The sequence below is a fragment of the Bombus affinis genome, chromosome 6, assembly GCF_024516045.1.
Source record: "Bombus affinis isolate iyBomAffi1 chromosome 6, iyBomAffi1.2, whole genome shotgun sequence".
Taxonomy (NCBI): Eukaryota; Metazoa; Arthropoda; class Insecta; order Hymenoptera; family Apidae; genus Bombus; species Bombus affinis.
In genome coordinates, this window is record NC_066349.1 from 11,665,633 (window position 1) to 11,682,508 (window position 16,876).

A 16,876-nucleotide genomic window follows, 5' to 3' on the forward strand; every position below is an offset into this window, starting at 1 on the left:
AAAATTCTTTCAACAAAGACAAAGATTTTGGAAGATCGTTTCGCCTATTAGAAAATCTGGTTAACAAGATCTCCGTTTAAAATTCCTTTATCGTTCGATTATCTTCGTTGATTCGTACATCTTATTGGAAATATGTTTATATGTTTGTTAGCAGAAATCTCAACCTCGTATCCTCTACTTATATCCTCAACGATCTTACCTATGCTTATCGTCGCTGTCGCAATTGCCACGAGTAATCGATAAAAAAATCCCTACAAAACACTTAATCAAAGCCGCCTAACAACTGGCGTCTCCTCCCACCTTGTACGAGCTTAGAAACGCCACGCTGAAAGATTATACAGCACATTAAAAGGCACACCCTGTTTCAACGGAACGTACGTAAGTACAACTTTATCAGTTGCGATTACTGGCCGAACCCAGGCATAATAAGTCAACGAGTCGATTTTCATAATTCGCCGATCACCAACGCTGTTGCGTCACATTTCAGCCAGATATCGAGCAAAGATTACCGGTTGCGTCGATTCAATGTTTCTTTTTCACTGGGAACGATTCCACAAGCGAGCGGACGATCAACCGTGGCTACGATAATTCGAAAATTGAACAGCAGTTCTCTTATCTGTGGCGCATTGCGTTTGCCGAGCGACGAGTTTCCATAATTTTCGATAACCATGGGCCGATAAGCTACCGAGGATCCATCGTTCGTGCTATCTATCGCTACTATCTAATATGAGATGGCAACGCGAGGCGAAAAGGGGCGGAAAAATCAGGAATAAACCGACGTGGTGAAATTACGGCGTAGCAGCCGGTGGAACGCTGACGCTGTTATCCTTCGCTGTTTACTCGATGAAAATCGTGAGATGCCTCGCCTCCGCTACCTGGAAATACCTCGCCTCGACCGAGTCAGCTATTAAGATAATTGTCAGGCTCGCTTTTAAGCAAAACGAGGCAATACGGTGAGCAGGTTGTAACAACTGTAGCTACTCGCACGGGATCACACGTGGTCATTATTTATGTAGCCGGACTACGCTCGAGCTCACCGCTGTTGCATATATTTTACGCACTGGTTGAAGTTTCATGATCATTCGCCGGTGATTGTGCCTCGAATTTATTGCTGACCACAGGGGCAGCCGGTAATATTTAGAAATATGCGAGGTACCGTGTGTTTTTGGAGCTATTGGCATGGCTCACGGATTGCCTTTCCAAGAACTCACACACCGTTTTATCGCCTCGTTGAATAGCAGACAAGGGGTGAAATTTTGGCGGGTAATCGCTCCGACATTTCCAGCCGTTTCCAACGCTGTAACGTGCATTTTACTCTTGTTCCACTTTTTGTTTAACTTCAAGCTAAATATACTCCCCCGTCGAATTGTTATTTCTTGTCGTTTACGAAACTTTGAAACTTCTTCGATAAATTGTACGTACCCGTTGATGAACTTTGCGATTGCAAGTAAAATTAAACACTTTGAAATTACAATAATCGCACCGGTATAACGACCTAATGATATTAGCCAAGTTGAAGATTATTATAACGATGATTGATCCTACAAGGAAGCAACGTCTACCGAGACGTAGTTGGATGATTATCCGCGGAATTTTCCAGCTTAATCTTTCCGAGGATGAAGCTCCGCGCTAAAAAACGTTATTCCCCATTTTCACGAATGATAAATAGCTTATACACGTTGGAGTTTCTTACAATAGTACCAGCCAGAGTAAGTAATTTATTTTTTGAAAATTGCATATTGGACGTACACTTATGTAATTTAGAAATTGATAGAAAGTGGAGTTGATCGATTTGGCACGATGTGCTACGTGGTGTCATTCCGACATTGCGTGACCTCCTGTATAATTAAATTACAAACTGCACGTGACGATATTCCTTGAACATAAACGAATCGAAATCGAACGTGGAATAGAATTCGAACTAAACGTAGAATTCGCGTTAAATTGAAACTAAACATAGCAGGCTGGCGACCATTGAATTAGGACGAGTTGTTGATATATTCTTAACGTTTTATTACGTCTGTTACTATTTTAATCGCAAGTTGAACGAAGTTGATTTGACTGGGAACAGTGAAAAATGTGAAATTCGTTAGAATAAAGTTAAACTTCGAACTATTCGACAGCCGTTAATGATAATCAACGATAATTATCGCGCGTTCTCTGTCATTCGCCTAATTGGGTTGCAGGCTTATCTCAACCACTATACTCGATGTCGCAACATCCGTTCTGGATAAAAGTACTCTATTTAGAATTTTAATTAACGCTCTATGGTAAATATAACAAGCAAAAACTGGATAAATGCTTCCATTAATTCTGCGTTACGCATGTACAAACTTGTTTGTTCTGTTGTTCGTGAAAAATTGAAATCATTGATATAGATAGTCTCAACGCTTCGCAGGCGGATAACGAGTTTTAACTCCCATTCGATTATCTAAACGTAAAAGGCGAGAAAAAGAAAGAGAGAGAGAAAGAGAGAGGTTTCGAATTAAATTAAACCTAGCTACAAATTATTCTGTTCATTTGCCTTTCCTTATTTATGCATGAATTATTCAGAAATTATGCGTTATCGCTTAGATCCTCTTTTTGCGTGATTTATTTATGAAATGCGTAAGTTGGAGAAATGAATCTCTGGTAAAAATATCGCTATTACTATCACAATATTATTACAAGCGGTGTAATATCCAACTCCCAAACATACACATGCCCCTCCAACTTACATAACGTCACATATGTTTAGCAAAAAGTACACACGAAGATAAGAAAGATATTACCCACTCATAAAGAGAGCCATAATCTTCAAATCCAAATAGTTTACATACAATCGTCATACGTTTGTCAAATTTACGTAACCATCAGTGTTAAATTAATCTAAAAAAAAAGAGGCAGCAGAATGGAACCATCGTACGTGGAACGTGCAATGTTACTTAAAAATCGTACGCTTTAATATTCGCGATATTCTTGTTTATAAATTCTATTTATTACGTGATACGAATTAAACAAATAATAACGAGTTCTATACGATTTGAAATACGTTTAATTTACCTTTCAAACATCGATCTCTCTCTTTCTATTTATTACATGTTAAAAATAAATATATATACATTTAACTTCGATAAAACGTAAAAAATGTATTAATGTACGAATAAAAATCTTAAAGACATCAAGACGTAGCTATTATTCCATTTTAAATGACACGGAACGTACGTGATCCAACTACAAACCGACTATGCTTTCTGTTATTTCATCTAACAATACAATGTGAAAGGAGAATCGCGAGCATCAACATGTTTCTCGCGTTTCTCGCTGCCAATAAACGTAATCGATACGAATACGAAAACAATTTGCAGTAACAGTATCCGTGTCGGTAATCTTCCTGGCTGTAATACTCGCGGTTCGAATGCACTTGGTGAACGCGTGTTATGCAAGGACTGATAATGAACACAATACGTGCGTATTATTCGCGATTACGAACGGGACGGGCATATCACGTACAGTCTAAGCAAAACAGATTTAGATCCGCCTTGACATCTATTTGAAAGCATAGGTATACCTCGAGCAGTCGTCATCGACGCGAATTTCTGCACACCGGATGACTAAGCATCCCAACCATTTAACTATACCGTTGCTTCACGCTGCCATTCACCTATCCTTGTCATCGATCGTACCGATAATAAAACGTATCACAAGCGTCTCTGTCACGTTCTTCTTTGTATTCGAGACGCGAAAGTTACTCTCCGTCGTTCCGTGCTCTTTTGGCAATAAACAAGCGAACGATTCCACGATCGTCACCATGGCGAAGCTGTACGTCAAGTGTCCTCGATTCTAGCCGCAACTTCCACTCAGACAGATACGTTGTTTAATTTCAAGGCTATTTCGTGTAGTTGGAAAAAGAAATATCACGTGTATCGTTGATGATTAATGGGATTCAATTTTGAGAAATGTACAATTCGATTATATCGTTCGAGAATCTTTTGCTTTTGTTTTTGGACAAATTTTTGGAAGTTTGTGGTCGTGTTTAAATAGCCAGTTGTGTATTCTTGTGTTTGTTGTGTATTTGTAGAGTCGCTTAGAATTATCTTAGGAATTATTTGCATACGACTATCGCTTGGAATTCATTTCTAGATACGTTTGTGCGGAAATTTATACCAAATTTGTTAATATTAAAGCTTGAGGTTCTAGTTGAATGTTTTAGCTAGATTTATATTTATAGTTTTATTTCGTTAGAATGTTTTATTATTTTTCTTATCGGATAAGTAAAGATGTGATAGATGGTACATTGACATTGTAGGGATTACAACTGTTACTGTATTTCAACAGTGTTATCTTCTTCGAGATCTTCTATACTGTTTTGTTATATATTATATAAGTAAATGAATGAAGTAACATGAAACACGACTTAATGCGTCTAGCATTGTTACTATTACTGTTACTATTATTGTTACTATTTCTGTTTCATAAAAATCAATCTAACGTGCGTTTACTCGTTAAGTTCTTCCTTTTATACTCGGACGTACATGAACGTTAAAAATTCTAAAGTTGTCCGTTATACCGTGATAACCGACTATTGTTACTATTGTTACTATTGTTTCTATTATTGTTTCTATTATTGTTTCTATTATTGTTACTATTATTACTATTATTATTATTACCTTATTTCACGTATATTTATGTGCAACATAATATGAACAAAAGAAAGAAAGTTTAAAAACATTATTACCATTGTCAGTGCGTTATGGTAATAGCGTCATAATCAGCAAAAAAGGGGAATAAAAGCGTTAAAACGTCCTAACTTCAATTTCCACGGCAAATGAAGTTGTTTACTAAAAGGTACAATTTACATCTCATGGTTAACATATGTACATGCTCGTTAATGAACGTTGCAACACCTGCTGGTTTTCTATAACATTAGAAAATAATTGATCAGGATTACTAGATAAATGATATGATAATAGAAGTTTTCGGTATTCGTACGAACCAAGGATAGACGAAAAGCTTGTTTCTATTATTGTTTCTATTACTGTTACTATTATTGTTTCTATTATTGTTCCTATTATTGTTTCTATTATTGCTTCTATTATTGTTTTTATTATTGTTACTATTATTGTTTCTATTATTGTTTCTATTACTGTTACTATTATTGTTTCTATTATTGTTCCTATTATTGTTTCTATTATTACTTCTATTATTGTTTTTATTATTGTTACTATTATTGTTACTATTATTGTTTTTATTATTGTTGCTATTATTGTTTCTATTATGGTTTCTATAATTATTTCTATTATTGTTACTATTATTGTTTCTATTATTGTTTCTGTTATTGTTACTATTATTGTTACTATTATTGTTACTATTATTGTTTCTATTATTGTTTCTATTATTGTTTCTATTATTGTTGCTATTATTGTTGCTATTATTGTTACTATTTCTGTTTCATAAATATCAATCTAACGTGCGTTTACTCGTTAAGTTTTTCCTTTTATACTCGGACGTACATGAAAGTTAAAGATTCTAAAGTTCTCCGTTATACCGTGATAACCAACTATTGTTACTATTGTTACTATTGTTACTAGTGTTACTATTATTGTTACTATTGTTACTATTATTGTTACTATTATTGTTACTATTATTGTTGCTATTATTGTTTCTATTATTGTTTCTATAATTATTTCTATTATTGTTACTATTATTGTTTCTATTATTGTTACTATTATTGTTACTATTAATGTTCCTATTATTGTTTCTATTATTGTTACTATTATTTTTACTATTATTGTTACTATTATTGTTACTATTATTGTTGCTATTATTGTTTCTATTATTGTTTCTATAATTATTTCTATTATTGTTACTATTATTGTTTCTATTATTGTTACTAATATTGTTAGTATTATTGTTTCTGTTATTGTTTCTATTATGGTTTCTATTATTGTTACTATTATTGCTACTTTTATTGTTTCTATTATTGTTGCTATTTTTTGTTTCTATTATTGTTTCTATTATTGTTTCTATTATTGTTGCTATTATTATTTCGATTATTGTTTCTATAATTATTTCTATTATTGTTTCTATTATTGTTACTATTATTGTTTTTATTATTGTTTCTATTATTGTTTTTATTATTGTTTCTATTATCGTTTCTATTATTGTTACTATTATTACTATTATTATTATTACCTTATTTCACGTATATTTATGTGCATCATAATATGAACAAAAGAAAGAAAGTTTAAAAACATTATTATCATTGTCAGTGCGTTATGGTTATAGCGTCATAACCAGCAAAAAAGGGAATAAAAAGCGTTAAAACGTCCTAACTTCAATTTCCACGGCAAATGAAATTCTTTACTAAAAGGTATAATTTACACCTCATGCCTAACATATGTACATGCTCGTTAATGAACGTTGCCATACCTGCTGGTTTTCTATAACATTAGAAAATAATTGATCAGGATTACTAGATCAATGATATGATAAAATAGATTTTTTCGGTATTCGTACGAACCAAGGATAGACGATCGAGTATTTTACCATACATTTTTATCCGACTCGTCAGGATCAATTTCGAAAAGGGAAAATTTTAAAAATTATATTTAAGTGATGGGGTTTAAATTGACATAAATTTGAGTACACTCGGTGGTGTATCATTGTTACATCATTTAACTTATGTCGCCAAATCTATATAATTTCTCGATTTTTACGTATTTATTATACAGAGAAAAAATCTCCATTTACATCCTGCTACGCTCTGTTCGGTACCATAACTGTACTATTAGCTTAACAACTAAGTGATTGCGGATTTTCTCATTAGGTGATATTGACAAAATCCGTAATCACTCAGTTGCCAATCCAATATACTGTACTATTTCGCAATACGATGTAAGATAAGCAAATTTGTTAGAACGCAAGGTACCGATACGCAGAGTGAAGTAATTAGCAAGATAAGAGTTTAAGGAATGAAAGTAAACACGGTGACTAAGACAAGAGGCAATCATAATAAACAATAATTATAAGACAAGCTAATGACTCAGAGCTCTCGAGATAGAAAACACGGCTGGCGTGTAAATTCGCGAATATCTTTACTTAACAACGTGCACGCGTTTATACTTTATCGGTACATACGCAACAACGGAAACGTTTTAAACAAAGATATTGCAGGGTCAGACTGTTTAACGAACGACCTTTTCCAGAGTTGAGCCAACGTTATGTTGCGGCGGTAACGGTTTCGAGGCAATGAGGTTCACATGGTATCGCGTTCTCAGTCGCGGATCGTGTCCTTTTCGCCTCGATATTTCATGGCTCGCGGACATACTATTCCCTCACGCTTCCTACTCGCGTACATCGCCGCAACACTCATCTTCCTGTTCCTCGGCTCGACATTTATCCACGGCTGTGACAGATAGGCTCACAGTGTAGAAATTCTCGAAGGAGGGGAGAAAATTAAAGAGGAGAAAAGAAATGGCAACGATCGATGAAAGAAAATACCACAGACGCGTCAGAATGACGTAGTATACACGGTGTGAGGAGAAAAATATAATGAAAGCAGTTGTCAACGATGTGCAAAGTGATTTCAGCATGAATTATAGAGCCGGCTAACCGCAAACGTACTGGTATACGCGCGATTGCTTACGCATTTACACGGATATTGCCCGTGTCTGGTGCCTAATAAAAACCGTAGATTTACCGTAGCAGTGATATCATCCGAGAAAGTGCAGGCGCAATTGGATTATTTAATATGCAATAATTCATCGCGCCTATGGTGAATCGAGGCAAAATTACGATATCAGTACGTTGCCTTTAAATCTTTTCTAATGTTACGCTTGCTATGTAATTTCAAAGTTGTATAATATTATAATTATGTTTTATATATCGCGTATAATATTCTATATAAATTTTAACATCGCGTATTAGTGTTACATTGTCTAATCTCTATTTCTTTCATCCGAATTGCTACTAATTTTTTTTCTTAAAAAAAAATCTTAATTGTTTAATCGAATTTTATCTTTTACGAAAAGAGGCAGCAACTTTTTGTTTAGAAGAAATAAACAGAAATTAGATAGCTTGATCGTAATTTTGTTGGCCATTGTGTCATTGTATTTTACTATTATATCATTGCATTATTATTAAAATATCGTTTCTCTGAATGCAAAACTGCTATCTTTTCTTTTCTTTTTTTTGAAAGACAAAAGTCTGGTTGCTGCATTTAATTTCATTGCTTAGCAAAAGTTCCTGACAAATAGTCTTCTTGCAATCTCATCAAACAAATAACACGATATATCGTTATTTTGATCGGTAGTTATCGGTAATTCATGAATGTTCAATTTGTAAAACAACATAGCTAGGCAGTCAAGTATGGTACGTGTAGAAGTTTATTAATGTTACACCTTCGGAACTTCACATTCATTCAAGTATAAACACACGACTGATGTTTCGTAGTAAAATTAGACATCAATCGATCGTAGATGCATCCGTCGAATAAACATTTATCTATACTTCTTTCTCGTATTGATGTAAATCAATCTACCAAAATACACTTGACAGGAAAAAGAACAAAATATCTCGATTCGATCTTTTACTTAAAGAATTGCAAATTTTATATCCTACCGTACCTATAGATAAAGAAGAAAGAGAAAAAGACAATATTAATCCCGTTTACGATCGAACATTGTACTTTAAAAAATCCTCAAACAACCATTAACTAACTAGTATTAATTTTAATCAAATTAAAAAAAAAATTATAAAAATATCTTCATTCTTAACAATGAAGAAACGAAAATATCTTCTTCCAGCTTAAAGATACATCCCAGTAGGGGTTGATAAAATATATGTAATACATTAATTTGCAAAATCACCGATAATAACTTTAAACACTTAAACGAAAAATTTCCTTTCTCATCTTTGTTGTGGAAGATGAGCAGAAAAGAAAAAGAAATGAGGTAATAAAGAGATACGGCTCATATATATATGTATATATGTATATATGTATATCAGCTAATATAGAAAGACCACCCTGTACGCGAGAGAGACATTCGTGGGAAGTATTTAACACCGACTAACGAAACGAAGCAACAAGACTATCGAGAGAGCTACTGACCTTCCATTCAGTCATTGAATCAAGGCGATTTTGAGCGGCTAATCTACACTTGCGGCTCGTTGAATGGCTTCGATCTACCATGTATTACAGGGAGGCCTAGTGACACACAGGTTCCGACAAAATTGCCGCTAATGCCCTACACACTGAGCCGGACCTGTTTGTGCCGCTTAACGAAGTTTGAAAGGGTTCGGTTATTAGAGAGAATCGTAAAAGACACGCTCCGCTCAGTGGCCACCAGTTATACTTCGAAGGATCGAGTATAATACCCAGCAAAAAGTGAACAGCGCGTCAAAGAATACCGGCTAGGTGTTAAAAGGAAAAGCATCCTTTCGAATCTGTTAACTTTAATTCTTATATTCCTTAATGTCCTTATATAGTTTGATTTGTGATTTTTATATTTTGATATTTCTCAAGTTCAAAGTTGTAAATTTAAAATTAATTAAATTGACAATGTCTTTCCGTTTAAATTTCATCTCGATATTTAGATTCTAAATTTGATTTTCATTCGATTTTATTAAATCTAGATTCTACATTTTAGCGAGGCAAGAATAAGACATTTTTTTAGACGTGTATTTATTGACTCACATCGATCATAACAGTCAGACAGTTCGCACATCGGTATCATTTATTTACAAAGTCATCAAAGACCATACATCACTATTAGATCATGCTAATTCTTGTTCTACTTACAGTTCTTTTCTAAAAACAATGAACAATCCGTTGAGACTGGCTTTTATTTTAAATTACTTTCATCGAAGCAATATCAACGTGTCACTGAAAATTTATTGAAAATTTATGAAATTGTTAACATATCATTATGAGTTAAACGATAAGATTTCTGTAGACTGTGTATTATATATGCGTATACTTTTTAACTCTCGTTTTCTTTAATATATTACTGACTTATTGGCTCGGTAACTTCTTCCATAATGGATTTAAGAAAATACTCTTTTCATTTTCATTTATCAACCACCTTCCTCCCTCGTCACAAGCAACAACATAAATACATAATCACATACTGCCTCCGCCTATTTCCATCGTTATACATACATTACACGCGTACCAATTATTTTAATTTTAAAACACACTCCTATCTTAAATCAACATCCTACCTCCCAGAGCATATACTCTAATATATTTAATAATATAATAACAGCCTACACACTACAGAATATATTATGTTATTACAATATCCAATAAACTATTACTATATAGCATCCAATAAATATTTCAATCACTGAGTTATACGTATTCCAGTCATTGAGAAAAATGGATAATTGAGGAAAATCTTAAAGATGCAGATACTACTAAAGTTGTAAAACTTATATAAATCGACAAAATTGTCATAAGAAATTACAAATTGATCCTTTCAATTACCCTAGCAAATTCAGTAATAAACAAGGAGAACCCCAATTAAACAATTATGTATCTAATTAAAACAGAGATCCGCTATTATTCTTAATATGATTTCAAATTTGCCGCGGCTATCGTAACTCGCCTATCGCTGTCGTTGATATCGATAACAGTTGATCGCGATACATTAAAATATAGATTTTAATGAAAGAGAGAAGAAGAAGAAAAATGAGGCAACCTGCACGATTCAAGCTTATTCACGTGTTGAATTGGAAGACAAACGCGCAAACAAAGATGGAACAAATAGACACCTGCGAGCAACTTTCGAGACGAAAATGCCCTCGGCCTACTTCCCGCCATGAATAATACTCATTTTTGCATTATCTGGTTTTCATCTGTGGCCAGTGGACGGTCGCGTTTCTCTTTGTCGAATGAGAGGTACATAATACTTTGTCTCTTCTCTTTCACTCGTAACTTTTGTGAAACATGCCTTCCAAAAACGTGAACTTAATTTCAGAAGTGAATTATGCACACTATTACAACTTATATTAAACTATACACATATGAATCTATGTATTGAGGTAATGTCGTTTTTACGAACGAAACATCTGAAAATCGAAATGCATATACTTATAAGAATCTATATATTTAATTTTAATTATTAATTTTAATAATAAACGGAACATGCATCTACTGCAAACGTAGTCTAAGACACAGAAAAAGAAGAAAAGAAGTGAATGCGAAGGTATGTTGTTTAACCTTATAATAGTATAGCACCAGGGAGATTAGGTTAAGTTACCAAGCATAATGATATAAATTTCATATCTTCGATAGCATAAGTAATTATTAATATTTATTTCATATAAAAAGTTGAAAATATGTGGTTTTTTTATATCTGATGCTGTAAAGATTTAGGAAATTTTAAGAATAAAGAAATCATTTTCTGACTCGTTCATTTGAATGAATTCTTCGCTATTTTATCATACCAAAATATCAAAGATAATACTATTCTATTAACTTCTATCTCTTTCTAAGGTATAAAACAGATGTAACTATAGCAGAAATTCATATAGTAAAAACTCTAGAACGTGTGAAAACCTTTTGAATTCGTGACAATCGTCAGTTTTCGTCAGTTTTATTGTATATCTAACACCTGCGTACGCATGAGTCAAGTATTTTTCGTTCCTCTATCTAACCTACAAAGTTTCATCGAAATCTAAAAAATAACGCTCTTGTATATCATCTATTCTGTCTATTACCGATTCTTTTTACACGTCAGAAACTCGGTAACAGGATAATATTTAGAAACTTACATCGCAGCTCAGATTTATGAATCTTACATTTTTTCTTTTCTTACGGATAAGACTGTACGTGAATAATACTATGAATTCATAACTTTAAAATATCAAAATATTCAATAATACACAGTATATTTTTATTCTTACGTGTCCATTTCACCTACGAAGTTGGATTCGCACGTTTTAACACAGCCAGTATCTTTTTCTGTTTTGTCTCTTTTTTTCTTTGTACGTCGTAAATATTCTTCGGTCTTAACGACGCGAAGCGACATTGCTTCGAATGACCATAGATGATGGCGGGTGAAACAGCAATAAATCTCGTTTTCGGTAATAAATTTCGTTTCTGACAAATGATTACACCAACATGAAGAATAAATATCTAAAAGGACAATCAACTTTCTATTCCAACTTTAGTTCCCTTCAAATGTATTCCCATGATAATCTAATTTGCAAATAAATACTTTAAATTAGGTTATAAACTACGAAAAAGTTACTTAATCATCAATATGATAAACTTTTATTCTATCTTTTTATTATTGAATTGTATATTGCGAATGAATAAAGATTTTCTAGTGAAGAAACGTCTAAAGATACTTTTTCCTCGAGTTTTAGCTTATTTTTGTATTCTACAGACGATATTGCGACACCGAGACAGATTCGAGAAGAACAGAATTTCAAATGAGACCTTCGAAAAAATCGCCCAACTCAAAATAAATATATTATTCTGCAACCACGAATTACAAAATATAAATCACAAAAGACCAACACCTGAAATTATTTTAAATAAATCGAAATCTTCCACTCTTCATTTTGTTTTAATTCTGATCTCTAATTTTGTACATCTCATCATATTTATTTATATTATAGATAAGAAACAAAGAAATATTTCGAATATTTTTACAATTTTTTACGATTTGTCTCAATACTTTTTCTTATTTTGAGCAATCCTCATAACTTTGTCTTTCCATAAATTAATAAATCTTATTTAAATTTTACATTAATATTCATGGGATATATTGCGATAAAGACGGTGTAATAAAAGAAAAGTTTCTGGTTTAAAAAGTTTATTGGATTGCCTTAGATATCAAATTTTTATGAAATAGAAAGAATATCGAATAACTGCAGTGTACCAGATAACCCGTTAAACGAAACCGTGTCACCACTTCTCAGATTAAATCGATCGAGCTAAAGGGTGTTACTATTCTCCTGTGTTTACCAAGATAATCTAAACAATTTTTCATAACCTTTCCACAATTCAACATTCCAAAATCAACGAACTAAAGAAATCAGCAACAAACTAAAGAATTTGTTTGGAAGACACGTACGCGCGCAGATAACGCAATGAAAACATACCTAAGGGATCAAAGGAAAAAGAAGTGCAAACCGAAAAACGTTCGAACGCTTGAAAAAGCATTATCGATATCGCGGCATCGAACGCACGTTGTACGTTTGTTTAGGTTCGCCTAAATTACGTTAGGAGAATGTAGCAGACGATCGATTCGTCGTTCGTGCATTAGAATACTCGAATCTCGATTGGTATGTACCATATAGCATTGGAAGCTCGCCTACCTAAACAATAACCTTCAGACGCGCACAACGTACATTCCGAGCTAGAAAGCGACTCGTATATTTATAATAGTATATATTTGTTCACGACATAATAATCGTACTAATGGTACTAGATGAAAGTTTAATAGGGTAATGACTAGATTATGGATAGTTCTGCAAATTCATATTTTTGTGAATACAATTGAAGAATTCGCACCGTATAGTAATCTATATAGAAATCTTTACAACATCTAACAGATAAAACAATTTTTTACCTAATTTCTAGTTTCTGAATTATATTTATAAAAATATGGATTTTTATAAACATCAGTGGTCTAGTAATGACAATACATTGTTTATTTATAGGTTTATAGTAACGTACGACGTACGATTTCGTATACGAGTTATTTAGTATATAGTCTTTGTATATAGCAGTAAGGTTTGTTGTATATTACTAAAGAATGAGAAAATATCATCTGCATACTCTAGATTCAGAGTGAAAGAATATGGAAAACATGAATATAATTTGAATAATGCTATAGTGAAGTTATCTAAGTCAGAAGGTATTATATAAGAAATAATAAAATAAATAGGAAACTAATTTCTAGAAATAAAGTAATACACGTTGCCGAATTATAATCACAACTGACGATCTTAGTTGGACAAACTTCATTCCTTTTGACGAGTAAAAATTATGTCCTCGTAGAGAACCATGGCCGTCGAGCTCTCTCAATGTATACGATGTATACGATCTACATATTTGATTATCTATTACGTCACTAATAGCAAGTTGAACACTTTGTTTTCGAACATAGATCAGTCAAAAACTATTCATAACCAAATTTCACGAATTACAAGTTAAATTACTTAGCTTGACTCAAGTATCTTTCTCACTGAAATAACTCTACTTTACCCTACATTGCAATAGATTCTTAATTCCGTACGAGGTAAGCACCTGCCAATTTAAAGGTTAGTTCGCTGAGAGATCAAACGGGCCGCATGCGGCGCCTCGACTGTCAATCTGACAGCCGCCCGATATAACGTAATCATCGTTCATCGTACTCTTCTGGCGCGGATACAAAGGAATCTCTCCAAGCCAGTCGTTTACCACTCGTGCTACGAATCACGGAAATATTCGGACTATTCGTTCGCGCATCTATACGTACGCATGAATATGTTGATCCACTTACCAATAAGCAAGCACACGAAATCTATAATGATCTTTCGTAGAATCATTTTCGATGATCGATCCATGATGATTTGAATTATAGTACTCTTTTTATCTCGTTGTCTCTCTGTCTCACTTTCTTAAAGTCTTAAAAGGAAGAACGAACGAACGATCGTTACTTAAATGTCGTTACACGGTCGCGAGATAGATAAATGTTAGGAGCAAGACAAACACACGCAGAAGAGTAATGCTTACGCGTGGTCATATAGAAAAACTAGGAAAAAGACCATCTCGATTGCACGGCTCGGAATGGACTAAACGACGCTTGTTGGTAGCTCGCGAATCTACCTACAAACACAGTACGCAACCGGCCCGATCGAGATCCGAGCGACGACTGCGGCTGCGCTTTGCGCCTCACACCGCTGTCTCGTCCGCGCACACATCGCACGTGCCTACCCCGGCCTGAATCACAGTCCGTAGTTTAATAATGGGTGCTCATTGTAACATGAAACAAACATAAAACACAAGTCTCCCCCATGAAACATGAATGAACATTCACCTTTACAATTATATTATTTCGTCTTAGCGAATAATCGTTACCTCTTACGATTCCATCATAAGTAATCAAACGTCATACATAAGTAATTATATGTACATTTTTTTTATTGATACGACAATAGTCAATAGAAGTGTATATAATGTTTATGGGGATGACGTTGAAAGAATTTCTAGAGAATGGATTTAGATGTATGGTAAATGGAAAAAATTGTATATATAGTGGTCACAAAAAATTTTGATCAGGTTTTATTTTCACATTTTATTTTCATAGTACCAAGTTTTTGCAGTTATATTAAAATACTATCAAATGATATAAATCTTAATGTGCTTGGACTTAATTAATATGTAAAAGTTATAATAAATACAGTGTTGAACAAATACTTTTTGTTGCCACTAAATACAATTCAATATTGCTAAATGTTTATGATAGTAAGTATAATATAATAGATTTTTCAATACTTTTTCGTTTCAGAGTTCATGTAAGTAGTCAGTAAAAACTTAATACTAATAAACATTTTAGTTTATTGTATTTTAGTTCTAAATTAATCTAAATAATTAATTTGAGAAAATTAAAAATAAGATTGTTTTAAAAAGATATAGTGATTTTAAATGAAATTTTACGTTTGTAAAGAAGATATATATAGGATATCTTAACAGAATAATTTTCTAGGAAAATAAAATAAGTAGTCCGAGTAAGAATGATGTCAAAGTTATCGATCCATAACGTTTTTGACATTATTTCATAATACTGACAGGCAATTTACACAAAAATCTGGGAGTATCTGCGAGGATATGGAAAATAGAAGACAGATAATATCCGAATGGAATACAAAAAATTTCCAAAGATGGATTGCCATCGAAGTGAAATTTCTAAATCGTAAATCTCATTAGCAGCTTTCGAAATTAGAACTTTCGTCAAATGTATAGAAATAGAAAAAGGGAAAGTACACGAACGTTGTAACGAATTAAAGGAATTCATGACCGAATAAAATATTAAAAATCTTTCTTTATTTTATTCTATTAATTCTAAAGATATAAAAATCCTTTTTAATTTTCAATATCAGAAATATATAAATTTTTATTTCATTACATTAAAAAATAATTGCTATAATGGCAAAAAGAAGATTATTCATCTTCAGCTCTTTAATAATTTTATATCTACTGTGTTAACTCTTTCTTGACAAAATTTGAAATTGGCCATCAACAGACCATTTACAAACAAATAAATCACAAATTATGGCACCTTCTTACCAAAATAAAGCATAATTGTGAATTCCCTTAAAAATTTCTACTTAATCTTAAAATTTAACCGAATTTACTAAACATAATCCTCGTTAGTTTACACAGTTGTTCAGGTTATTATACAATATATTTTGTATATGGTTTCATTTATAACTCAATAACAATTTAAAACACTATATTCTACAATAGTAATTTCAACAAAAAAATGTATACTTACAATATTAATAACGCGTTTAAACTTCCAGGATAACAGGAAAGAACACGGGGAAAACTACTTTATCCTTGTTCACGAATATCATGAAATGAGGTCATTACCCGAACCTATTTTTATCTAGTAACACTGGTTGCTAATACATATAACAGGTCGTTAAAATAGTCGGGACATTCTGTAAAGTGAAAGAAGATAAGATTAAAGAAAAATATGAAAGTAAGGGTAAATATTGTTTAAAGGAAGCGCCTGCCTTAATATCTTTCTTCTTCTTCCGCTCCGTTATAAAACAAACCGTAGATACCTAGATGCACATCTTCCAGGCGTTTGTTTCGCGACAAGCTATACATTTACAGTAGCCTTCATTCAAATCACCCGACACGGATTTAATTTCATTTAAAAATTCAAAT

General features: G+C 32.9%; 1 protein-coding gene across 4 annotated transcripts in view; it reads right to left on the bottom strand.

Moving 5' to 3' along the window:
- The window catches only part of LOC126917933 (putative phosphatidate phosphatase), a 60,544-nt gene extending 43,927 nt beyond the window's left edge, over positions 1-16,617 (bottom strand). For 3 of the 4 annotated variants that reach the window (XM_050725369.1, XM_050725368.1, XM_050725370.1), the window contains exon 1: positions 14,481-14,872. In XM_050725369.1, the coding sequence (XP_050581326.1) occupies positions 14,481-14,544 (64 nt within the window). In that variant the 5' untranslated portion in view covers positions 14,545-14,872. Of the gene's footprint in view, positions 1-14,480; positions 14,873-16,475 lie in introns of those variants that run through there. The other variant, XM_050725371.1, reaches the window with a different exon arrangement.
- Positions 16,618-16,876: the final 259 nt, after the last annotated feature.